General features: G+C 42.9%; 1 protein-coding gene and 1 pseudogene across 1 annotated transcript; one reads left to right on the top strand and one right to left on the bottom strand.

Moving 5' to 3' along the window:
- LOC142260656 (uncharacterized) overlaps positions 1–27,715 on the top strand; it is an 86,770-nt pseudogene that overhangs the window by 31,624 nt on the left and 27,431 nt on the right.
- On the bottom strand, positions 1,852–27,120 carry LOC142260653 (uncharacterized). Its single transcript, XM_075332039.1, has 9 exons — positions 26,947–27,120; positions 26,742–26,865; positions 26,561–26,658; positions 8,056–8,205; positions 7,747–7,926; positions 7,542–7,665; positions 7,361–7,458; positions 7,073–7,163; positions 1,852–3,846 (listed from the first exon to the last, which is right to left on the bottom strand). The coding sequence occupies exons 1-9, from the start codon at positions 26,968–26,970 to the stop codon at positions 2,120–2,122; spliced, it is 2,616 nt and encodes an 871-aa protein (XP_075188154.1). The 5' UTR covers positions 26,971–27,120; the 3' UTR covers positions 1,852–2,119.

Here is a 27,715-nt window from a genome sequence, read left to right on the forward strand (position 1 = left end):
GACCACACAGGGTTTGGGCCGAGGTGGAGGATCCAGACGAGGTTGAGGAGGCAGAAGCAGTGTATTAACTTCTACATACAGAGGAATGATTGACACACAACTCGTGGGGACGGCAAGACTTGTACAGCAGACCCTTCTCCATCTCTCCCCATAGTAACCCATTGCCCAGTCAGCGACATGTAACGCCCCTGTCCATGCTTACTGGGCCAAGTATCTGTGGTGAAATGCACCCTGTCACATACAGTTTCTCAAAGAAGCGGTGATGTTTTGTGCGACATGCTGGTGTAGCGCGGGCACGCCTTTGTTGGAGAAGGAGTGGCGCCTGGGCATCGGCTCTTGGGGCACTGCAATGGGCATAAGGTCTCAAAAATCCTTAGTTAAAAAGGTTGGAAAGACAGCATTTCGGTAGCCAACAGTTTGCAGATGCTGAAAGTCAGCCTCTAAGCCATTTCATGCCCTTCTAAAAGCATGTAAAACACAGCAAGGGGACTCCAACCACAGTCTCCCTTGTTTCCAAAAATTGGTCCACACTCACCCCCCTTGACTGGCATCAGTTGCCCCCCATTTTCAAGATGAAAAAGATGCTTTGCATGAAGCACTCTCAAAAATACACGTGCCTTTCGCCTCCCCTGGATGACCCAGGGGAAGAAAAGTCTTCTGTGAGCCATGACTTGTTCATCTTGGTTTTTTTTTCAAAAGCGAGGGGACTCCAACCACAGTCTCCCTCGTTTCCACAAATTGGGCCACACACACCCCACTTGACTGGCATCAGTTGCCCCCCATTTTCAAGATGAAAAAGATGCTTTGCATGAAGCACTCTCAAAAATACACGTGCCTTTCGCCTCCCCTAGATGACCCAGGTGAAGAAAAGTCCTCTGTGAGCCATGACTTGTTCATCTTGGTTCTTTTTTCAAAAGCGAGGGGACTCCAACCACAGTCTCCCTCGTTTCCACACATTGGGCCACACACACCCCACTTGACTGGCATCAGTTGACCCCCATTTTCAAGATGAAAAAGATGCTTTGCATGAAGCACTCTCAAAAATACACATGCTTTTCGCCTCCCCTGGATGACCCAGGGGAAGAAAAGTCCTCTGTGAGCCATGACTTGTTTATCTTGGTGAATGTTAGTATGTCCACATTGTCAGTGGACAGACGCGTGTGCTTATCTGTCAGCACACCCCCAGCAGCACTGAAGACACGTTGTGAGAGAACGCTGGCTGCGGGACACGACAAGATCCCCAAGGCGTACTTGGCTCGCTCAGGCAATTTATCCAGATTGGAAGCCTAAAATGAGCAAGGCTCAAGTTGCACAGTAATGGCATCGATGTTCCCTTTCATATACTCATATATCTGTGTCTCCTCCTCTTTTTCTTCATCCAGCTGTTTAGTTTTCGCATGGGTATTTGTCCTTGTCACTTTCCCATGTGTTTGTGTTGTCTTGGGAGTGGTTTGTCACCTTTTGGCCAACTTTGAGGGTGTTTTCAAGGTGTTTTTAGGTGTTTGTGATTGCCTCCCATTGTTTTCAATGGGGTTCGAGAGGTTCGTCGAACGGCTCGTCGAACGGGGCACCGTTCGACGAACCGAACTCGAACTCTAGGGGGGTGGCTCATCTCTACTCCCTACCTCCCCCAAGCTATGTAATCTATTGTTTTGATTTTTACTGTATTCTTCCCTGTTAAACTTTTGAAAATTGTAATAAAAATTACTGTACAATACAAAAAATTGCTATTTTGTAAGTTTTTTGGTTCTTACATTTTTTTGTGGGGTAAACAAAAAAGTTACTTAAATTCTTAATTTTTGATAAAAAGAATAAACATTTAATAAATAAAACATTTCACACTTTCTGGGTATGAAAATGACTTCTCACCTATGTGAGCGCTTTAATATTTAACATGAGATGTTTTGAAAGAAAATAATTTCTCACATTCTCCACAAAGATATGGCTTTTTCCCTGTGTGATTTTTTTGATGTTTAATCAAATGTGATTTACACACAAAACTTTTACCGTATTTTGAACATGAACATGGCTTCTCCTTTGTGTGAATTCTCTGATGTTCAACCAAATTTGATATTACATTAAAATCTTTCTCACACTCTGAACATGAAATTGGCTTATCTCATGTGTGAGTTCTCTGATGTGTAATAAGATGTGATTTAGTTGTAAAACATTTCCCACATTCTGGACATGAAAATGGCTTATCTCCTGTGTGAGTTCTCTGATGTGTAACAAGAGTTGATTTATTTCCAAAACATTTCCCACATTCTAAACATGAAAATGGCTTTTCCCCTGTGTGAATTCTCTGATGTGTATCAAGATTTGATTTAATTCTAAAACATTTCCCACATTCTGGACATGAAAAAGGCTTCTCCCCTGTGTGAATTCTCTGATGTGTAATAAGATTTGATCTATCTGTAAAACATTTCCCACATTGTGAACATGAATATGGCTTCACATCTGTGTGAATTCTCTGGTGGAAACGAAGACCTGATTTCCGAGTAAAATCTTTCCCACATTCTGAACATGAATATGGCTTTTCCCCTGTGTGATTTCTCTGATGTGTAACAAGAGTTACTTTACGTGTAAAACATTTCCCACATTTTAAACATGAAAATGGCTTCTCCCCTGTGTGAGTTCTCTGATGTGTAACAAGATGTGATTTAGTTGTAAAACATTTCCCACATTCTGGACATGAAAATGGCTTATGTCCTGTGTGAGTTATCTGATGTGTAATAAGATGTGAATTTGTTGCAAAACATTTCCCACATTCTGGACATGAAAATAGCTTATGTCCTGTGTGAGTTATCTGATGTGTAACAAGAGTTGATTTATTTCCAAAACATTTCCCACATTCTAAACATGAAAATTGCTTTTCCCCTGTGTGAATTCTCTGATGTGTATCAAGATTTGATTTAATTCTAAAACATTTCCAACATTCTGGACATGAAAAAGGCTTCTCCCCTGTGTGAATTCTCTGATGTGTAATAAGATTTGATCTATGTGTAAAACATTTCTCACATTGTGAACATGAATATGGCTTCACATCTGTGTGAATTCTCTGGTGGAAACGAAGACCTGATTTCCGAGTAAAATCTTTCCCACACTCTGAACATGAATATGGCTTTTCCCCTGTGTGAGTTCTCTGATGTGTAACAAAAGTTAATTTATGTGTAAAACATTTCCCACATTTTAAACATAAAAATGGCTTCTCCCCTGTGTGAGTTCTCTGATGTCTTACAAGATGTGATTTAGTTGTAAAACATTTCCCACATTCTGGACATGAAAATGGCTTATCTCCTGTGTGAGTTCTCTGATGTGTAATAAGATATGATTTTTCTCCAAAACATTTCCCACATTCTGAACATGGATATGGCTTTTCCCCTGTGTGAGTTCTCTGATGTGTAACAAGATTTGATTTAGTTGTAAAACATTTCCCACATTCTGGACATGAAAATTGCTTATGTCCTATGTGAGTTAACTGATGTGTAACAAGATTTGATTTTTTTCCAAAACATTTCCCACATTCTGGACATGGATATGGCTTCTCCCCTGTGTGAGTTCTCTTCTGTACAACAAGGTTTGATTGACAATTAAAACACTTTCCACACTCTGAACATGAAAATGTCTTCGTTCCTCTTCTGTGACTTTTATTTTCCTTAATAGCCTGTGATGAATCAGAAGATAGGACCTGTTTAATAGGATCAGATGGTACATCTTTGCTCTGAAGCGTTGAGGATACAGCTGGAATAACGCAATGTTCTTCATATGTGTCTTGTGGCACACCAAGATGATATGATAGAATGTCTGAAGAAGTCAGAAGCCCCTCTGATCTCCTAATACAGTCACCTGTCAAGAATAACACTGTTAATACCTTTTCAATAATGTATAGTTTATTTTTTAACTATATCCAAAGTCCATTAAAATTGCAAGTCATGCTGCAAAATTTCATTATTCACTAAGGTAATGGTGACAAAACAGTTCACATTCTAACTGAAGACTACGGAGCAAGGACCACTAGAGAATGATATCAGGCCACCAGGATCGGCTCTAGCAGTTTCCCAATTCAGTGTTGAATTCAGCATCTCCCTAGGTTCATGTCTCAGAGCGTCGGTCACAACTATTTTGTAGTAAGATTCTTAGTGGAGAATCGTAAATGAGCCTGTCATTCAGTCCTATAAGAGGGGTCTGTCCGACACAATCCCTGACAGCCACATGCATTTTACTGAAGAATGGAGGAGCACTGCAATTATGTACGAAGAAGCTCTGACTTTGAAGAAAGTGTAAAACTGGAAAGTAAATTTGTAAAGTGGTTTTATCATGTGGTTAAAAATGTGGAAGAATGTGATAAATGAATATACACAGCTATACAACTCATTCCCTTATCTCACCCCTGCTGTACTACAGAACACCAGTTACTGTCTGTCTCTAGTCTCCAACATCAAATCTGCTCTCTTTCTGAAACTTAACCTCTCCAAAACTGAACTTCTTCTACTCCCTTTGTCTACTAACCTCCCTAACCCTGACATCTCCCTCTCTGTGTGCAGCACCATGATAACGCCTAGGCAGCAGGTTCGCTATCTGTGTGTTATGTTTGACACCGATGTTCCCTTCACCTCCTATACACAATCTCTCGGTCAGTCTTGTCGCTTGTGTCATGAACTTTCCACTGTTGCAGATTTTGGTGACAAGTTCTGAGTCCGAGTCTCACTTTTTCTTGTGGGACTCAGTTTATTAAATGGACTCCCTTTCCTTTGGGGAGGAAAGGGTTAATGTCAGCTCCTGACCAGGTGTTTCCAGTTGGGACCAAGCCCAGGCCCTTTAAATACCCTCAACTTCCACCAGAGGGTTCAGGTTATTTTCATCATTTGGAAGCTTGGCCAGGAGGTGGAAGGAGCTGTTATTTTCCTCTCTCTGAGACTTGTGTTGTGGGCTGCAGCATTGGTGTTTGCTGCAGCAGTTCTAGGTGTGCTGGTTAAATGCTATGGATGTTCCCCAGTAGTGCGTTTCCTTCCCCCCCTTTTCTGTTTATTTCCCCTCATGCACTGTTAGTGGCTCCTTTGTGTGTGGTTCCCATGTGAACGAGTAGTTGTTACCCCTGTTTATCATATTTGTTAGTGGGGTGTTTATTTTGGTTCTTGTCCCTTCCCCCGGGTGATGGATTGTGGAAAGGGTCTTAACATCAGGGACAGGAGATATGACCTAGGTTAGAGGCCTGGACCTCCCTACCAACAAGGGTACCTCCAGATGTTAAGGCTGAGCCCCTACGCTCACCCTAGGGCCAGTATAGGCTTCCCTGTGTACCCCTATCAACCCGTGACAACTTGCATCTGAAAAACATCTCTAGGATCCCCGCTTTCTCACTATAGAAACAACTAAAAAACCCTCACTGTGGCCCTGACCCACTCCCGCCTTGATTACTGTAATTCTCTATTAATTGGCCTCCCCCCTCACTAGACTTTCCCTTCTCCAATGAATCCTTAATGCTGCAGCCAGAGTAATCATTACTACTAGCTAATCACTGCTCAGACTCTTTTGCTCTGTGCCAGTCATTCCTGTAACGCTTGTGGCCAATATAGAGGCAGCAAATGGGAGTAGTGAAAACACTGGATCACAGGGGGACCTGGGCTTACCCTTTAGAGGGAGGGGCTTAACTACTTATGATTGTTTGTACATGAACCTTTGAATTGTAAATATGAATATGTTAGCGTTATAGAAATAAAGATTATTATTATTATAATATAAGCATTACTCCCCTGTTAAATCCATTGCCATTTCAGGGCAACTACTCTAGTGCTCTTCTTCGATCTTGGCCTGACAATCAGGTGCAGAAAAATGCTGTTATACTCCGTACAAGAGATCTAGGCAACCATTTTAAGTAACCAAATAGTAAAACACGTGCAGGAAAACTATCGCGGGGGAAGGGGGGGGTGTTTTTAGCCACCTCTGTATCTGGCCTGTATACAGCAACATTTTTCCACACCGATTCTAATAAACCCTTATCATTTAAAGGGGGTGTCCAGCACCACTTTGCTTCTAGCGGTTTTGTACATGTGTCTTATTTTAGAATATATTAAATATAGGGACCCCCATACAGCAGTATGAAAAATCATACTGGGCAAAATCTAGCCCAGGTTGGTCAATAAGAACATTGCACAGACTGAAACTGACATATATATAAGCCGGAGAACGAGAGTCAGAAGGTGCCAAAAAGGGAATATAATTTTATTGTTACAATCATAAATGTGCAACCAGCAAAAAAGGAGATAAAAGCACAGAGGGGTGTGAAAAAACATAAGCAGGACCGCCAAAATGAATGGTATTAAGGGATGACCAGTTACATGAATAGAACATACAGGGGAAATATCAGAGCGAATAATGAAGGGACAATACATATAAAGTGCATGTGCATAAATACATATGAATAGCCCGCTCAGACACCCCCAATGCATAAATAGAGTCTGGTCCAATCATTTAAATGAGGCAGCATATCCAAATTAAAGTGGCCAGTGTATGATCCTGAATATGCAAAAAGAGGCTCCCCCATACCCCACCAACGTACGTTTCGCCTATTTGAGCCCTGTGCTCAAGTTCGGCTTCCTCAGGGAGGGAGAAGGCAGCGCCGCCTATTTATGTAACTGGTCTATTCATGTAACTGGTCATCCCTTAATACCATTCATTTTGGCGGTCCTGCTTATGTTTTTTCACACCCCTCTGTGCTTTTATCTCCTTTTTTGCTGGTTGCACATTTATGATTGTAACAATAAAATGATATTTACTTTTTGGCACCTTCTGACTCTCGTTCTCCTGCTTATATATTATTTTAGAATATACCTGCACATAAGTGCTGTAATCCACTAATATACAAGAAATCAACGATTTCACCAGTGTAAATAATATGGAACATGTGAACATTCCACTATAAACTGCACATTCCCCATGTCTAGGATGTACGGGAACCTCTTACGCCTTAATTTTAGGATTAGTTATTTTCAATTCTTTTGAGTTCCACATCGTAGCAGCCGAGGACTGAGAAGAATCTGTGACTTCTCTGCATTTAGTGGTCACTACTCACCTGGGCGGTTATCTGTAGGAATCTCCTCTTTACTCCGCTCATCACCCCTCACATATGTCTCTGTAGTATTAATATGGGGCAGATCTTCCCCCTGAAACAAATATTGTAAAAGTCACAGACAGATGGAGAAGTCCCATCTATGATCAGCTCTAATCCTGCCATCTCCACCGCTCTCATTACACAAGTATAACACATATAATACTGGAGGATAAAACAAGACTGAGCACAAGACCTTCACAGCCATCTACACATCATAGGGGGATTTCATGGCCCCTTCTCTCCATCTACCTGATGATCCTGAGGAACATCGGGAGCTTCTTGTTTACAGTCCTGTGGGAGAAGAGGACGGGGACATCTCTCTGGTGTTGTCCTCTTACTGGATAGACCTGGAGGAGACACATACAGGGACTGAATTCATTCATTACATACAGATAATTATAGGCCGTGTGTATTTAGTCCTGTCTATTACCTGGTGATGTGAGGGGCTGGGGATCCTCCATCATGACGTCCTTGTACAGATCTTTGTGTCCTTCTAAATACTCGCACTCCTCCATGGAGAAATAGACGGTGACGTCCTGACACCTTATAGGAACCTGACACATACAATGATACCGTCACCCCCGATCCCTTCATAGCGTTACTGTATAATGTCCCAGCATTCCCAGCAGTGTCACCTCTCCAGTCAGCAGCTCAATCATCTTGTAGGTGAGTTCTAGGATCTTCTGCTCATTGATGTCCTCATGTATCGGGGGGTGAGGTGGAGGCCCCGTGATTGGGCTCAGGGGTCTTCCCCATCCCTCAGACACAGGGGCCTGACAGCGCTCACTAGAGGTCTTCTTCACTACTGTGTAATCCTGGTTATGGAGAGACACAGTAATAAATCTCACTCCAGACATTTCCAGAGTCCTCACCTCTCCAGTTCTGTCCATCTGTTATTCCCATAGATAAGAATGATGTAATGTGACGTCATCAGAATCTCTCACCTCTCCAGTAAGCCGGAAGAGGATCTCTAGGGTGAGGTGTAATATCCTCTCCGTTATCTTATCCCTCTCCTTTTCCATCCTTGATGGGTCAATCAGGAGAATTCTCTTATATAGAAGATCTCCACTGAGAGGATCTGATATTGTAGGGACCTGAGTGGGGAGAAGATGACGATGTAATATCATAAAGAATCCGCTGTAATAATACAATTACTGGAGAGAATAAGGGGAAAAATATAATGAGAACATTCTGGGGGAACATTATACTGTGTGGGGCGCAGAAAGGGGCTGAGGACCTAGAGTAGAAAGGGGCCGAGAACCGAGGGCAGAAAGGGGCAGAGGACCGATGGCAGAAAGGGACCAAGGACTGATGGCAGAAAGGGGCCAAGGACTGATGGCAGAAAGGGGCCGAGGACCGATGGCAGAAAGGGGCCGAGGACCGATGGCAGAAAGGGGCCAAGGACCGATGGCAGAAAGGGACCGAGGGCAGAAAGGGGCCGAGGACCGAGAGCAGAAAGGGCCCGAGGACCGAGAGCAGAAAGGGGCCGAGGACCTAGGGCAGAAAGGGACCGAGGACCTAGGGCAGAAAGGGGCCGAGGACCGAGGGCAGAAAGGGGCCGAGGACCTAGGGCAGATGGATTTCCTCACTTCCTGCCTCTCATAGATGGGTCATCTGTATCTATCAGAGAAGATGACAATGTAACATCATAAAGAATCCGCTGTAAAAATACAATTACTGGAGAGAATAAGGGGAAACATATGAGGAGACAGAACGTGTAGATTGTGTGTGGAGTGAAATATAAGGTTAATATCCAGTGAGGATGGATCCTCGGTGATTGAGGTCACAGTGATGTCACAGTCACATGAGTTACAGCAAATTGAGGGCCACGGTGATGTCACGTGTCATACATAGTGACATCACCGCTGTGACCAGTAACGTAGCTGCAGTGATGTCATCAGAGACTAAAGGAAACACAGGAGTATCATCCCGAAAACAACAGAATCGCACTTATATAATCTGCCTGCTGCGCCCCCTGAGTACTCTCCATAACAAGTTTTTCAAAGAAATATTCATAAAGCAGTGGTGGAGGAATAAGTCTGTATCTTTCAAGAAAACTGACATTTACTGACTCGGCTCCTTCCTCACCTGACCTAAATCCTACAGAGAACTTGTGGGCTCCTTTTCTAAGGAAGATTTCTGCTGAAGGAAAATAGTCCCATCTCTGAACAGTTTATGGGAAGTTATGGTTGGTGCGGCCCAACAGATTAAGAAACTGAAAAGGGTACTTTACATGCTGCGACATCGGTAGCGATTGCTAGCGATGTCGTGCGCGATAGCACCCACACCCGTCGTTGGTGCGACATTTGGTGCTCGCTGCCGTAGAGAACATTATCGCTACGGCAGCGTCACACGCACATACCTTGTCAGCGACGTTGCTGTGACTGCCGAACAATCCCTCTCTCAAGGGGGAGGTGCGTTCGGCGTCATAGCGACGTCACTGCGGTGTCACTAAGCGGCCGGCCAATAGAAGCGGAGGGGCGGAGATGAGCGGGACGTAACATCCCGCCACCTCCTTCCTTCCGCATTGCCAGTGGACGCAGGTAAGGAGATGTTCCTTGTTCCTGCGGTGTCACACATAGCGTTGTGTGAAGCCGCAGGAACGACGAACAACATCGTACCTGTGGCAGCAGCGATAATAAGGAAAGGAGCGACATGTCAACGATCACAAGTTTTTGAACGATTTTGAGATCGTTGATCGTCGCTCCTTGTTGTCACACGCTGCGATGTCGCTACCAGAGCCGGATGTGTGTCACTAACGTCGTGACCCCGACGATATATCGGTAGCGATGTCGCAGCGTGTAAAGCACCCTAAAGACCCGATGGATTGACGGTTTATAACTGAAGAGCGGTTATATTACTATACAATTTTTGCACATTTTGTTAGTTGTCACTGTGCTGATCACTGGTCTCTACAGAGATTTCAGCGGAGCAGTCATATAAATGTGGCTGCAGCGCTTAAGTCGCAGTAAATAGACAGTTCAGGAGTCAGCTTCATACATAATAGGATATACAGATCAGCCGATTGTATCTCATATGATAGGATAAGATTTATGGACTGTATCTTACATAACAGTAAATACACAGCACAGCAATCACACATGATAGGATTAGATACATGGCTCTGGCAACTGTATCTCACAATATAGGATTAGATAGATGTCTCAGCGGAATGTATAACATGTGATTCGATACACGGACTGTAAGTAGATGCTGACTTTCCTGTTACTTTCTTTTTACTGCACTCTGCAAACTGAGCTCTTCTATGTCAGTGTAAAGCCTCATTCAGATGTCTGTGCTGCATGGGTTTCTGAATGAGGCTTTAGACTAATAGAGCAAAACTGAGTTTTCAGAGCATTGAAAAGACAGCCGTATTTACCAACAAAGGTCACAATATTACCATTCATGGTGGGAATTGTTGCCAGTATTATAAATGTACACAGATAAGGCCTGTATAGGGTGTCATTCACTCAAATAAGTGTGGTGCACAGTGACTGGTCACCAGCCTTTTAGTGATGCTCATACTATTAGATCAGGCGGCTGACCAGCACTGTATAAGTGCATCCTAAAAGGACACCCAATATATGGTAATATTCATCCACAGATTACAAGTTGGACAGGCAGTGAGTAGTTCTTATCTGAAAGGTGTGAGTCATCTGTGGTTTATACCCAGCATTGTCTAATCATGCAGGAGGTCAGACCAGGAGATCAGAGTTGTATCCTTACATATCACACACTGAAAAACCTAAGCTATGGTGGGAGGTGTTCGCACTCTAGGTTTTGGCTGCCTGCTTATGATTGGGTAACTCATACAGGCAGAAGACGCACAAGCCCCCACCGGAGAGTAACTAATACCCAGTTGGACATAATAAAAAAATGAACTCATTATGTGCCAGTACTTAGATTGCTAATGCTTCCACAACAGAGAGGTGAAATTAAAAAAAACCTCACATTTTATTGCTTTTGTAATTCTATACGGTTTAACCCCTTTCTGACATTGGATGTACTGGTATGACTTATTTAGCAGTGCATTCACGCAAATGGATGTACTGATATCTCCTGGCTATGGTGCCTGTACTGTCCTTGGCTGTGTAACTGCCTAAATGCTACAATTAATTGCGATTGCAGCATTCAGGAGGCTGAGAGAGGGAATGCACTCTCTCCCACCCAATCGGGGCTCCCGCAACGTGATCACGTGGGTCCAATTATTGCCATGGCAACCCCAGGTGAAATGATGACCTTCAGATCTACCAGCTATGGTGTTGTGTTAGACCATGCCTGGAACATGTCTAACAGGCATTCTGTCAGCATCACACTGACAGGTGTAGTGTATTGCAATATGGGTGGATTGTAAAACATTATACCAATGGTCAGAGTAATAAAAGTTGATGCCCCATATAGGTACTAAGTAAAAAAAAAAGTGGGGAAAAAGAGGATTTTTTTTTAAAAAAATATAAAAAAAAAATAAAACAAAAGAAAGACATATTCTACCAATAATTACGTATATTTATGTAAAAACAAAAATAAAGAAAAAAAACCACATATTTGGTATTGCTGCATCCAGAACACTCTAATCTACAGTATAAATCTGTCACATTAGTTATCCTTCAGTAAACACCATAAAACAAAATTAAATGAATAAAAATGGAAAAAAGTATGTTTTCTCATCAAACTGTCAGTGAAAAAGAGGAATAAACCACAATAAAATCCCATGCAACTGAAGGGTGATGAAACTCCAAATGAGATTAGGGAGCTTCCAACAATATGGCAGACGATTTTAACATGGAGAAGGATACGGAAATTGTGTGGGGCAAGCGCCTGGGACTCGCCATTCCAGCCTTTTATGGGGAACCCGAGCTTCCTTAAGGGCAGGACTCCATCACAATATGATACATTGGCGAGGCAGGGTGTGTCTATGTGGCAGACCTACTGGACCCTGGATATTTAATTCTCCCCTATGAGACACTGGCACAACGCTTCCAAGTTTTTGCTGGAAACCCTTTTTTGTTCCTCCAAGCTCGCAGTTTTGCACAGAAATGTATCGCTAATAAACCACTACTTGAGCGAGGGACAGACCTAGATAAATTTCTGAGACAAGCTAGGACGCAGATTTTCTCAACTAGTCATATATACGCAAGATTAAGATCATATTGGTGGTGGGAGACAGGAGTCAGAGGCCTTTTAAGTGGGGGGAGGTCATACCGGAATATAAAAGTGAGGATGTCTTGAAAGCAACATTGATTCAAAGGAAATTGATATCAGCTAGCAGTTACACCGACATGGCACTGATGAATTTTCATTGAGCCTACGTCACCCCCTATATTCAATCAAATATAAACCCAGCAACAAATTATGTATGCTCTAAATGTGGCGTGGAGAAGACAGATTTATTTCATCACCTTTGGGAGTGTGCGAGGATTCGGGGAGTTTGGAGGAGCGTCCATTCAGTCTTAAACAACATATGACATTAAATTCCCATTGACGCCACAATGGGCCATCTTCAACATTCCTGAGGAAGACCAGCTAAAAATAACAAAACGTACTAAAGCAGCTCTTATTATATGGGTCTCGTATATTACATAAGTGGCTTAGTCCGGAACCCCCATCATTATCACTCATTCAAACAAAGGTCACGTTCATATGTAAAATGGACTGGCTTGGCGCTCTTTCAGACAAAGAAAAGCGGACAAGGAAATTTTTTGAAATATGGTCCCAGTTCATACCCATGTTACCAGATGTCACTAGAGCCAGGCTTAGATCTCAATATGAGTGCACATCGTGGTACCTGTTAGGACTTATAAGTGCCCAATTCCATAATAATACACGGTAAAAGTTAGAGGGCGCACGCACAGAGGGGAAGGGGGGGGGTGTTAGGGACTGTTTGGGCTTATTTTGATATATTAATGTCTCAACTTTTGTTATTATTATCTTTGACATATATATTGTATTTTGAAACTTAATAAAAAGAAGTTTAAAAAAAATAAAAATCATATGTAATTAAATATGGTATCCCTGAAAAGTCGTCTCACCCGGCAATAAACAAAGCACCATACAGCTCCGTCAGTGGAGAAATCAAAAAGTTAGAGCTCTCAGAATAGCGATGCAAAATCATTTTTTTTTCCTATAAAATAGTTTTAATTGTGTGAAGGAAACAAAACATGAAATAAATATAAATGTGGTATTGCTGTAATCGTCCTGACCGAGGAATAAAGCCGTCTCATCACTTTTACCACACAGTGAAAGACATGAAAAATAAATACATTTCTGAATTGTTGGTTTTTGTTCATTCTGTCTCTCAAGAATCACAATAAAGAGTGATCAAAAAATGTGTCTGAAAATGATACAAATAAAAACGCCAACACATCCCGTAAAAAGAAAAGCCCTCACATGACTCGTAGAAGAATTAAACAATTGTAGATCTCAAAATATGAAAAAAACACCTTTTTTTAATGGTTGTTTTAGTGTGTGATAGTAGCCAAACGTAAAAAACCCAATATAAACCCTAATCACTTATACCTCACCATATAAAATAAATTCTTGACCTGCTGTTGATTTGTTTGTTCTGCCTCCCAAAGATCGCAGCAAGGTGTGACTCACAGTTATCCTGCTCTCTACACTGAGCACTTACACGGGGGTTAAATCTCTGAAATACGAGATTCAGATGAAACCCTGAATGGAACATTCCCTATAAGGAGGCAGATGGACACACTATGTACTGTCTCTGGCCTATCATCCGGTGGTGTTCATTTTTTTTAAGTGTGCAGAAAAAGAATGGTTGGCCACAGTTTTGTGCATTTCTGAAAAGACAGACACCGCTGAACAGAGGCCAGACGGAGACCAGACTAACACTGCTGCTTCATTACAGTGAATGGATCCCTTGGGGGTTTCACCTGAATCTTGCCATTTGGAGATTTACATGTAAACCTATAACGCTAATAGGTCGCGGAGAAGGGGCGTAGCCTCACTGCAGAAAAGTGAAGAGTGGACCCAGCACCGAAGATTCAGTAATATTAAAATTTCAAAGTTTATTGGATATTAAAAATTATAAAAAAGGATCCAAAAAGAGAGACCACGCATAAGGGCACCTTACGCGTTTCGGACAATAAATAAAAACAAGTCCTTAATCATAGGTGAATATGCATAGGTAAGACACGTTTTAAATACCCAAAGACAAAATCTCAAATGAAGCACAGACGAACAGGAAAACGCCCATATCCTGCAATGGGGGGAGGGTGAAACAAATTAGCTAAGAAAGCCGGGAGACGGTTGTAATAGCTAGATAAAGACTTGCATTTCTTTTCGCTGCACAAAACAGATTATACAAAGTGGATGAAAAAATATATATCTACAGTACATCCCTCTATCTTTCCTGTTCTTCTCTAGAGGCAGTAGTTCCCACCCCATCTTTCTCGTTGGGCACCTCTCAGCCTCTTGGTGGAATGCGACAACTAGGGACTGCCTTAAATTGGTACTTGGTGCCTACTATCTGCATAGTCAAACCTTATGGCTCTGGTGATGACTAGGTACTCACTTAATCATATCCCTTTGAGTAAGCCTGGTTAAGGTGCAGTGAGGCTACGTAAGAAAAACAAGAAAAAGATTTCAGCTTACCATAGGTCACTGTGCTCCAGGACTTGAGGGTGCTCGTGTTCCTCCAGATCGGCCAGGCTGGTGAATGACTGGAGAAAAGTGAAGAGTGGACCCAGCACCAAAGATTCAGTAATATTAAAATGTCAAAGTTTATTGCATGTTAAAAATTACAAAAAGGATCCAAAAAGAGAGACCACGCATAAGGGCACCTTACGCATTTCGGACAATAAAAAAAAACAAAGTCCTTAATCATAGGTGAATATGCATAGATAAGACACGTTTTAAATACCCAAAGACAAAATCTCAAATGAAGCACAGACGAACAGGAAAACGCCCATATCCTGCAATGAGGGGAGGGTGAAACAAATTAGCTAAGAAAGCCGGGAGACGGTTGTAATAGCTAGATAAAGACTTGCATTTCTTTTCGCTGCAGAAAACAGATTATAGAAAGTGGATGAAAAAATATATATCTACAGTACATCCCTCCTGAGAGAAATAAATAAATAATGAATAGATATATGTATAAATGAAAAAATAATAATAATAGAACACCAAAAACATAAATAAGGAAAAACATATAAAGGTATATGTATAGGGAAAATACATATACATTATATATAGATTATATATATATATAGATTATATATATATATATTATATATATATATATATATATATATATACACATACATACACACACTAGCTGTACTACCCGGCTTCGCCCGGGTTAATAACTGTTGTTAGCAAAATAGAATGTACTGAATACAGCAATAATACCTAAAAAATAACTTTTATTAGTTCCTCTAAAAATAGGGAAGGATCACCTTGCCTATGCATAAAAATTCAGCTTAAGGGTTAAATGAATTGCAAAATCCTCCATAGCAATAGGGGGACTAGCATACCCTGTAAACATGCAATAACACCTAAATATCAATTGGTGCTGGCAGAAATAAATATTTAACCGAGATGGCCAAGATTTTTCACACAACTGCTCACTCAGACCCTGTTCACAAATTGGCAGTAGTGTTAATCACATCCAATAATATCCTCCAGTTGCTGATAGGAGGTTTTTATTAGTGACCATAATACCCACAGGTGTTTGGTCCGAAGGAACAATATTCCTCACATCCGGTTAAAAAATTAGCAATATCCAGGAAATCAGATAGTCAAGTTGTTAACCTGGTATTGTCTGAAAGGGAACAATCTCACCCAATTGCTGGTGTCTTGTCTCCCAAGTGGTCAGTTCGTCCTCATATTCGGCGTTTTCAAAAAGACCCTCACCAAACAGGTCTAGGAGCCCTTATGAATGGACTCACTGTCCTCTCCCAGAGTCTCCTTCTCCCTTCTCCCGACGCGTTTCTTATACACCATTCATCAGGGGAGCATTAAGGAGATAACCTATACTGGGTTATTCTAGAAAAAATGAGAACATGGGAAGAGTAAGAGGGGTTCTCAATAGCAGCCTCCAAAGTACCTCACCCTACATAGAAGAAACATGGAGGAATAAGCGACTTACCAGACGGTGACAGCGCAAGTCCTATTAGCTGTACACCGCTGACCAGCAAAATCACTTTTAAATAGTCGCCGCTCTCCTGCCGGCGTCCGACGTCACATCCGCGATTGTGCTCACCGCTTCCGCATTACGCGGTGAAGCGCATCAGTGGAACGCACGTCCCACAGGAAGTGACGTCGGCCACATCCGGCGCGCTCAATATACTACAACAGTAATACAAGAGTGGGACGCAACAGCGCCCAACGGCCCGCCCCCTCACCTAATAATTGTCTCATGTGATATGGCAGGTTTGTTGGCAGCGGGCATCGATACGAATAACTGGATTTCAGAGGCGAAAGAGGTGTTCTCAGAAAGGAACTTTGTCCAAAAAAAATATACCCCCACTCTTAATGGGGCCTTTAATGATTTAACCAGAATTTATAAAGAACGCACCACCTCTTGGTGGGAGGTGCAATCGCTGGAAAATTATTTGAAGGCTAAAATTGTCCCCAGATATCTCAGGATCTCCCTCACACCTGGCTTCAGGTACAAAAGTCCTGAATTAGCCTTAAAGTGGGAAAAAGAGGTAACTGACTGCTCGCTGAGGCTGATGACGTGTCTACTGGAGGAAGAACATAAAAACCTAGCAACCCTAGAACTAGCTCTGAAGGAACAAATAGATATAACAAAGAAGTTTTCAGGTGATGGTGATTTTGCAACTAAGGAGGTAACACTCCAGAACACCATCGAAAAATTTCAATATCATCTTAAGGAAAAGAAACATAGGTTCTATGTTAGGGATTTGCAGGAATTTAGAGATAATAAAGCGTATAATTTTTTCTCCAGTAGACCCGTTAGGCAGAGTGAGCCAGAAAGTACCTCCACAGACACAGAGGCATCAGACCTAGAGGGTAGGAATATAGCTTCCCGTGGGAGGGGTAAGAACAAAGGGAAGGGACGGGGTGGTTATCGTTTTTTAGAGCAAACACACTACCCACTCAGGAACAAACAGCGACAAAACAACCCCCCCCACCACCGGGACAGCCCAGATAATTAATTTATCAGGACATTTGTTGACAGATGCGGAGAGAGCAGTCCTGAGTAAAGGTCTGGGGTTCGTTCCTACATCTGATTTTGACAAGTTCGAGGGGGTAAAGGACTTGAATTTGTTTATCCGCAAACTGAAGTGGAAAAAGCATTAGATAAGAGAGAATAAAAAGCAGAGTGCTGAATTAGGTATTTCAGAGGACATTTTGGAGGACGTCAGACTGCTTTACAGTATTGGTGAAATAGACCCTAATATGAGTGGTCTGGGTCCTTTCACAGGCCTTAAACAGAAGAGTGACAAAATGCCACCACCAATGAGTGATGTGGGGTCTATTGATATCTTTTGTAATCTTGTCACCCGTGACATTGAAGATCTGCGGTTGGGCCGGTCCCGGGACTTCAATCTCTCCAAGGCCGAAATGGGGGGGGTCTGTTGTCCCTGGAGCGTTCCCCCGAGCTGATCATAAAAAAATCAGATAAGGGTGGTAATGTTGTTCTGATGGACGTTGACAAATATAGGGACATGTGCTTGAGTATTCTGAATGACGTCAAGGGGTGTGGCAAACTTGCCACTAACCCCATGAAAATCTTTATGGGCGAGTTGAGAGAGATCCTTTTGAAAGCAAGGGATAAGGGTTTGATAGATAAAAGTGAGTTTGACTTCCTACTTCCTAAGTTCCCAGTGATTCCAACATTTTATTGTCTCCCAAAGATACATAAAGGGATGAACCCACTAAAGGGGAGGCCGATAGTCTCGGGGGTGGGCAGCCTTAGCCAAAATTTGGGAATCTATTTGGATGAACTCCTCAAACCTTTTGTCACCTCTCTCAACTCGTACCTGAGAGATACGACTGACCTCTTGAAAAAACTTGAGGGTATCGTACTCGATGAAGATGTTATTCTAGCCAGTATTGACGTAGAATTGTTATATTCCTCGATAAGACACGATGTGGGTCTGAAAGCTGTAGCACACTTCTTGAACGGCCGAGGTAGACAGTTTAATGAGCACAATGCCTTCCTGATGGAGGTTCTGGAGTTTTGCCTGACACGTAATATTTTTACATTTGGAAATCAGCTCTACCACCAGCTCAGGGGCACTGCGATGGGCAGCCCTTGTGCGCCATCGTATGCAAATTTGCTCCTGGGCTGGTGGGAGGAGACTGTGGTCTTTGGGGGTGATTCCAGTTTACCCACGGATAAAATCCTGCTTTGGTGCAGGTTTATCGATGACATCTTTATCCTGTGGAAGGGCTCAGAAATTGAACTCTCTCGACTTGTGGAAGAACTGAATAGTAATAATCTTGGACTGTTGTTTACATCTGAAGTGAGTAGATCTAGACTGCCAGTTTTGGATGTCCTCATTGAGAAAACTAATGAAGGATGTATTGCCACCAGTACCCACCGTAAGGAGACAGCAACAAACTCGCTACTAAGGTGGGAGAGTAGTCATCCTATGTCTCAGAAGAGGGGCATCCCAAAGGGGCAATTCTCCAGAATAAAGAGAAATTGCTCCAATAAAGACAGGTGTGTGCTACAGTTCGATGACCTAGAGAAAAGATTTCGTGATAGAGGTTATCCGAATACGGTTATTAAAAAGGCACGTGAAGAAGTCAATGAGATCAGCAGGCCGACTCTGTTGTATCCGCCACCAAAACAGGATGATGCAGCTGGGCTAGTCCACTTCATCACAACATTTAATAATGGCTCGAAGGCCATGAGAGAGGTGCTGGAGAGACATTGGTCCATTTTAAGAATGGACCTTGATATTGGCAAATTTGTTTCAGAAAAACCCCAGATCACCTTTAGACGAGCTAGGTCACTACAAGACAGGTTGACCCACAGTCACTTTGTTGACAATAGGGGCACGGGCTGTGACTGGCTCAGAAGCAGTCCTAAGGGATGCTTTCGTTGCAGTGGGTGTGTGGCATGTAGTACGGTGAAGGTAGGAAAGAAATTTTGGAGTACTAACACAGGGAAGGAATATGACATTCGCTGCTTTGTCAACTGTCGCACGAAGGGTGTTATATATAAGGTCACATGTTCTTATGGACTAGAATACATAGGTAAGACCAGGAGAGAATTCAGAAGAAGGGTGGGAGAGCACCTGAGAGATATTAGAGTTGGGAATGACACCCCACTGGCAAAACATCTGAACACGTTTCATGGGGGTGATATAAATCAAATCACCTTCCAAGGTATTGATGTGGTTCCACCGCTTAGGCGGGGAGGTGATTGGGATAAGAAAATCCTCCAGAAAGAGTGCAGATAGATCTTCCGACTAAAAACAGTCCATCCTCTTGGTCTCAACGAATGTATTTCCTATGCACCCTTTTTGTAAGTGGAGGTGGTAGTGATAGCTAGGAGGGAAAGCCACCGGACGAGTGGGGGCGCCAACCACCGACTTATAGGGTGCCAACCCCCGCAACTAGGCAGGGTCAGAGTCATCAGTTTAGCCTAGTTTGTGATGGAGTTGGCTAGTTGTTTTTCCACTATCCTGTTTGTTTATTATTTTTGTAGTTCCATCTGCATACATTTTTCTTTATCCCCTCATCCCTTTTTCAGTGTTTTTACAGCCATTTATTAATGATAATTCCCTCCAGCACTTCTCTCAGAGCCTATATGTCCTCTGTAATTTGTCAGTAACCTATTTGTGATTTAATGATCTTTTGTTTTGCATGTTCGTTCTATGTCTGAGACTCTACTTCTGATCTGCTATTCAGTATCTGTTTTTTGTTTAACTGCACTCTTGAAACCTACTCAAATTATCTGGTATTAGCGGTCATCGCCCGATCTTAGTAGTGTATGTTATGAGAAAACATTTGGCCTTTCACTGTTTGGATAGTCCGCGTCGCGGACTAAGCGCATGCGCGGTGAGGCATCATGCGATGCGCTGTCCTGATTAGGTGAGGGGGCGGGCCGTTGGGCGCTGTTGCGTCCCACTCTTGTATTACTGTTGTAGTATATTGAGCGCGCCGGATGTGGCCGACGTCACTTCCTGTGGGACGTGCGTTCCACTGATGCGCTTCACCGCGTAATGCGGAAGCGGTGAGCACAATCGCGGATGTGACGTCGGACGCCGGCAGGAGAGCGGCGACTATTTAAAAGTGATTTTGCTGGTCAGCGGTGTACAGCTAATAGGACTTGCGCTGTCACCGTCTGGTAAGTCGCTTATTCCTCCATGTTTCTTCTATGTAGGGTGAGGTACTTTGGGGGCTGCTATTGAGAACCCCTCTTACTCTTCCTATGTTCTCATTTTTTCTAGAATAACTCAGTATAGGTTATCTCCTTAATGCTCCCCTGATGAATGGTGTATAAGAAACGCGTCGGGAGAAGGGAGAAGGAGACTCTGGGAGAGGACAGTGAGTCCATTCATAAGGGGTCCTAGACCTGTTTGGTGAGGGTCTTTTTGAAAACGCCGAATATGAGGACGAACTGACCACTTGGGAGACAAGACACCAGCAATTGGGTGAGATTGTTCCCTTTCAGACAATACCAGGTTAACAACTTGACTATCTGATTTCCTGGATATGGCTAATTTTTTAACCGGATGTGAGGAATATTGTTCCTTCGGACCAAACACCTGTGGGTATTATGGTCACTAATAAAAACCTCCTATCAGCAACTGGAGGATATTATTGGATGTGATTAACACTACTGCCAATTTGTGAACAGGGTCTGAGTGAGCAGTTGTGTGAAAAATCTTGGCCATCTCGGTTAAATATTTATTTCTGCCAGCACCAATTGATATTTAGGAGTTATTGCATGTTTACAGAGTATGCTAGTCCCCCTATTGCTATGGAGGATTTTGCAATTCATTTAACCCTTAAGCTGAATTTTTATGCATAGGCAAGGTGATCCTTCCCTATTTTTAGAGGAACTAATAAAAGTTATTTTTTAGGTATTATTGCTGTATTCAGGTCCTTCTAATTTATATACCACACCAGTGGCTGCATCAAAATAGAATGTATTAACATTCCCGTGATAGAATGTATAAATAGAATGTATGAACGCCCGGGATAGTAACTGTCTCTCTGTTTCTCTCCCATTCTCGGTCTGTCTCCCCCTCTGTATATATCTCTCTGTCTCTCTCTCTCTTTGTCTGTCTCTGTCTCTTTCTCCGTATGTCTCAATCTCTTTCCCTGTCTATCTTTTTCCCTGTCTATCTCTGTCACTTTCCCTGTCTGTCTCTTTCCGTCTCTTTCCCTGTCTGTCTCTTTCCCTCTTTCTCTTTCCCTGTGTCTGTCTCTTTGTCTGTCTCTTTACCTGTCTTTGTCCGTCTCTTACCCTGTCTCTGTCTTTTTGTCTGTGTCTGTCTCTTTACCTGTCTGTGTCTGTCTCTTAACCTGTCTCTTTCCCTCTCTGTCTCTTTCCCTGTCAGTCTGTCTCTTTGTCTGTGTCTGTCTCTTTGTGTCTGTCTCTTACCCTGTCTGTGTCTGCCTCTTTCCCTGGCTGCATTGTGACACGCCAACATTCCATATAAGGGTGTGGCTGCGCATTCTTCTGAAGTTCTGGCTGCACTGTGGCTCCCACCTCCATTCGCTTTAATGGAGGCAGGTTTTTTGGCGAATAACTGTAAAGAGCAGGGTTAAAATTTCCCCTCAAAACATAGCCTATGACGCTCTCGGGGTCCAGAAGTGTGAGTGTAGCTGCGACGGTGCAGATGCCAATCCCGGACATACACACACACACACACATACATACATACATACATACATACACACACACATTCAGCTTATATATGTATATATATATATATATATATATATATATATATATATATATATATATATATATATATATATATATATATATATACACATACATACATACACACACATGCGTATACATAGAATACATACGTATGTCCATAGACGATCATAATATATATCGTAAATCAGAGCGGTAATTCAGGTCATTTGGATGTCAGCCATCTAGTTTCATGATCCACTTCGCCTCTGCATAGAGGAGTAATTGAAACCAGTTTCCCCCACGGTGTGGACGATTTATCCTTTCAATGCCAGTAATCTTAATGTGAGTAAAATCTCCATCATGATGTTCTTTAAAATGTCTTGTTAGTCCTGACATGGATCTATTTTTTTTATTCTGATCTGAAACCGCATGATGTGCATATGCCGGAATGTTTTTATTTTCTGATATGCGTTTTCGGAAAGTTCTGGAAGTGCAACCTATATAATATTTGTTACACAGGGAAGAAGTTGCTTTATATACGACATGCGTCGTGGTATAGTTAATGAAGGAGGTAATCGTATGTATGGTATCCTGATTATCCTTAAAGAAAGTAGTTTTATCCATATGGCAACATAGGTGACAATGGCTAGTACCGCATTTACAGTGCCTACAAGTAGTATTCAACCCCCCTGCAGATTTAGCAGGTTTGATAAGATGCAAATAAGTTAGAGCCTGCAAACTTCAAACAAGAGCAGGATTTATTAACAGATGCATAAATCTTAGAAACCAACAAGTTATGTTGCTCAGTTAAATTTGAATAAATTTTGAACATAAAAGTGTGGGTCAATTATTATTCAACCCCTAGGTTTAATATTTTGTGGAATAACCCTTGTTTGCAATTAAAGCTAATAATCGTCTTTTATAAGACCTGATCAGGCCGGCACAGGTCTCTGGAGTTATCTTGGCCCACTCCTCCATGCAGATCTTCTCCAAGTTATCTAGGTTCTTTGGGTGTCTCATGTGGACTTTAATCTTGAGCTCCTTCCACAAGTTTTCAATTGGGTTAAGGTCAGGAGACTGACTAGGCCACTGCAACACCTTGATTTTTCCCTCTTGAACCAGGCCTTGGTTTTCATGGTTGTGTGCTTTGGGTCGTTGTCTTGTTGGAAGATGAAATGACGACCCATCTTAAGATCCTTGATGGAGGAGCGGAGGTTCTTGGCCAAAATCTCCAGGTAGGCCGTGCTATCCATCTTCCCATGGATGCGGACCAGATGGCCAGGCCCCTTGGCTGAGAAACAGCCCCACAGCAGGATGCTGCCACCACCATGCTTGACTGTAGGGATGGTATTCTTGGGGTCGTATGCAGTGCCATCCAGTCTACAAACGTCACGTGTGTGGTTGGCACCAAAGATCTCGATCTTGGTCTCATCAGACCAGAGAACCTTGAACCAGTCTGTCTCAGAGTCCTCCAAGTGATCATGAGCAAACTGTAGACGAGCCTTGACATGACGCTTTGAAAGTAAAAGGTACCTTATGGGCTCGTCTGGAACGGAGACCATTGCGGTGGAGTACGTTACTTATGGTATTGAGTGAAACCAATGTGCCCACTGCCATGAGATCTTCCCGGAGCTCCTTCCTTGTTGTCCTTGGGTTGGCCTTGACTCTTCGGACAACCTGGCCTCGGCACGGGAGGAAACTTTCAAAGGCTGTCCAGGCCGTGGAAGGCTAACAGTAGTTCCATAAGCCTTCCACTTCCGGATGATGCTCCCAACAGTGGAGACAGGTAGGCCCAACTCCTTGGAAAGGGTTTGGTACCCCTTGCCAGCCTTGTGACCCTCCACGATCTTGTCTCTGATGGCCTTGGAATGCTCCTTTGTCTTAACCATGTTGACCATGTATGAGTGCTGTTCACAAGTTTGGGGAGGGTCTTAATTAGTCAGAAAAGGCTGGAAAAAGAGATAATTAATCCAAACATGTGAAGCTCATTGTTCTTTGTGCCTGAAATACTTCTTAATACTTTAGGGGAACCAAACAGAATTCTGGTGGTTTGAGGGGTTGAATAATAAATGACCCTCTGAATAAACTTATCACAATTTAAAAAACAAAATAAAAAAGAAATAACATTCTTTTTTGCTGCAGTGCATTCACACTTCCAGGCTGATCTACAGTCCAAATGTCACAATGCCAAGTTAATTCCGAATGTGTAAACCTGCTAAATCTGCAGGGGGTTGAATACTACTTGTAGGCACTGTATATGATCCCAGTGTTGTAAGCCATGTGTCCTTAGGTTTTTCCGATAGGTATAGGCTAGGAGATATAATATTGCCAATGATTTTGGATCTTCTTGCCACTACATTAACTCCTCGAGACATGATTGTAGCCAACACGGGATCTTGATATAGCATGGTAGTAAATTTGTAAAAGATTTTTTTAATATTCTCAAAGTTCTTGCTCTATGGGGTAGAAAAAGTAATTTCATTTTTCCAGTCTCTGGAATCGATTTTATCCTCCAATGATGTTGCTTTAGATCTGGTATTCACAATACTAATAGCTCTATTTAATGATTTATTGGAATATCCTCTTTGTTGAAAACGTGTTCGAATACGATTCTTCTTCTGTTCATAAGTGTTATCGTCAGAACAGAGGCGGCGGGCCCTCAAGAATTCCCCGATAGGTAGACTGTGTTTAGTATGAATTACATGGCTACTATGGGCGTGTAGGATACTGTTCCCACTAATAGGTTTTCTGTATAACGAGGTGTGTATTTAAAATAATAATAATTTTATTCATTTATATAACGCTATTAATAGCGCTTTACATACATTGGCAACACTGTCCCCATTGGGGCTCACAATCTAGAGTCCCTATATGTATGTCTTTGGAGTGTGGGAGGAAACCGGAGTACTCGGAGGAAACCCACGCAAACACGGGGAGAACATGCAAACTCCTTGCAGATGGTGTCCTTGGTGGGATTTGAACCCAGGACCCCAGAGCTGCAAAACTGCAGTGCTAACCACTGAGCCACCGTGCCGCCCATTAGATCTGTTTCTGTTCCCGTTTATTATTTATTTCTCAGGAGGGATGTACTGTAGATATATATTTTTTCATCCACTTTCTATAATCTGTTTTCTGCAGCGAAAAGAAATGCAAGTCTTTATCTAGCTATTACAACCGTCTCCCGGCTTTCTTAGCTAATTTGTTTCACCCTCCCCTCATTGCCGGATATGGGCGTTTTCCTGTTCGTCTGTGCCTCATTTGAGATTTTGTCTTTGGGTATTTAAAACGTGTCTTACCTATGCATATTCACCTATGATTAAGGACTTGTTTTTATTTATTGTCCGAAATGCGTAAGGTGCCCTTATGCGTGGTCTCTCTTTTTGGATCCTTTTTGTAATTTTTAATATCCAATAAACTTTGACATTTTAATATTTCTGAATCTTTGGTGCTGGGTCCACTCTTCACTTTTCTCCAGTCATTCACCAGCCTGGCCGATCTGGAGGAACACGAGCACCCTCAAGTCCTGGAGCACAGTGACCTATGGTAAGCTGAAATCTTTTTCTTACGTAGCCTCACTGCACCTTAACCAGGCTTACTCGAAGGGATATGATTAAGTGAGTACCTAGTCATCACCAGAGCCATAAGGTTTGACTATGCTGTAGGCACCAAGTACCAATTTAAGGCAGTCCCTAGTTGTCGCATTCCACCAAGAGGCTGAGCGGTGCCCAGCGAGAAAGATGGGGTGGGAACTACTGCATCTAGGGAAGAACAGGAAAGATAACCTCTGTCACTTACTCTGACCAACCCTGAGCTAGTCGATGTTCCAAAACAGGTTCTCTCACCTTGTGTGTCGATTCCGTGTCTATCTCTGTCTTACCCTAATTACAACCGTGTCTAGTGAGCAGGGCAGGAGGAACACTAGTCCTGCTTTATGATAATGACACAAAGGGAAAATCACAGACAAGTGAAAAAGAAACTGCATTCCAAAAGAACCGGTGGGTAAAAGGAGAAGGGAAGCAAAATAAATCAAAAGGGAGATACTGAATACCACTACACCAAACAAACTTCCAAGCAACAATCTCTAGGATCAAGTCCAAAATGATTTCTCTTTCCATGACTCACACCCCCATACCAAGAACATGGAATGGCAAGCTAACACTGGCGAATACTAAGGCAAAGAGGTGAGTTCTTAAACCAGATGGAAGCGGAGAAAATCAGAACAGCTAAGAAAACTTAGGACGGTAAGCAGAGAAAAACACAAGAGTCTGCTAACCATAGCAGGGTGAGCACAAGGATAGTCTGCACAGATAACTGGAAGGCAAAGCAGATCCAACCAGTGCTTGTGTTTGCGGCAACCTTTGGAATAGGGGCGACCTCTTTCTGTCATAATACCCCCGTAACAGAACCCTGATGTAAGATCTCAGCATAGAGCATGGGATAAATGTGTCCCAAAAGTCACAGACAGATGGAGAAGTCCCATCTATGATCAGCTCTAATCCTGCCATCTCCACCGCTCTCATTACACAAGTATAACACATATAATACTGGAGGATAAAACAAGACTGAGCACAAGACCTTCACAGCCGTCTACACATCATAGGGGGATTTCATGGCACCTTCTCTCCAACTACCTGATGATCCTGAGGAACATCGGGATCTTCTTGTTTACAGTCCAGTGGGAGAAGAGGACGGGGACATCTCTCTGGTGTTGTCCTCTTACTGGATAGACCTGGAGGAGACACATACAGGGACTGAATTCATTCCTTACATACAGATAATTATAGGCCGTGTGTATTTAGTCCTGTCTATTACCTGGTGATGTGAGGGGCTGGGGATCCTCCATCATGACGTCCTTGTACAGATCCTTGTGTCCTTCTAAATACTCCCACTCCTCCATGGAGAAATAGACGGTGACGTCCTGACACCTTATAGGAACCTGACACATACAATGATACCGTCACCCCCGATCCCTTCATAGCGTTACTGTATAATGTCCCAGCATTCCCAGCAGTGTCACCTCTCCAGTCAGCAGCTCAATCATCGTGTAGGTGAGTTCTAGGATCTTCTGGTCATTGATGTCCTCATGTATCGGGGGGTGAGGTGGAGGCCCCGTGATTGGGCTCAGGGGTCTTCCCCATCCCTCAGACACAGGGGCCTGACAGCGCTCACTAGAGGTCTTCTTCACTACTGTGTAATCCTGGTTATGGAGAGACACAGTAATAAATCTCACTCCAGACATTTCCAGAGTCCTCACCTCTCCAGTTCTGTCCATCTGTTATTCCCATAGATAAGAATGATGTAATGTGACGTCATCAGAATCTCTCACCTCTCCAGTAAGCCGGAAGAGGATCTCTAGGGTGAGGTGTAATATCCTCTCCGCCATCTTGTCCCTGTCCATATCCATCCTTCACGGGGCAATCAGGAGAATTCTCTTCTATAGAAGATCTCCACTGAGAGGATCCGATATTATAAGGACCTGAATGGGGAGAAAATGACGATGTAACATCATAAAGAATTCGCTGTAATAATACAATTACTGGAGATAATAAGGGGAAACATATAATGAGAACATTCTGGGGGAACATTATACTGTGTGAGAGCAGAAAGGGTCCGAGCACTGAGGGCAGAAAGGGGCTGAGGACCGAGGGCAGAAAGGGGCCGAGGACCGAGGGCAGAAAGGGGCCGAGGACCGAGCGCAGAAAGGGGCTGAGGACTGAGGTCAGAAAGGGGCCGAGGACTGAGGGCAGAAAGTGGCCAAGGGCAGAAAGGGGCCAAGGACCGAGGGC

Source organism: Anomaloglossus baeobatrachus, unplaced genomic scaffold (genome assembly GCF_048569485.1).
Source record: "Anomaloglossus baeobatrachus isolate aAnoBae1 unplaced genomic scaffold, aAnoBae1.hap1 Scaffold_154, whole genome shotgun sequence".
NCBI lineage: Eukaryota > Metazoa > Chordata > Amphibia > Anura > Aromobatidae > Anomaloglossus > Anomaloglossus baeobatrachus.

Excerpts from the sequence above, each read along its gene's own strand:
- LOC142260653 (XM_075332039.1), bottom strand. The coding sequence starts at position 26,970 with ATGATTGAGCTGCTGACTGGAGAG. Across the intron at positions 8,206-26,560 it reads ATGTTCCTCAGGATCATCAG|GTCCCTACAATATCAGATCC; the intron begins GTAGTTGGAGAG and ends CTCCCCACTCAG. Across the intron at positions 7,666-7,746 it reads TTGAGCTGCTGACTGGAGAG|GTTCCTATAAGGTGTCAGGA; the intron begins GTGACACTGCTG and ends TGTATGTGTCAG.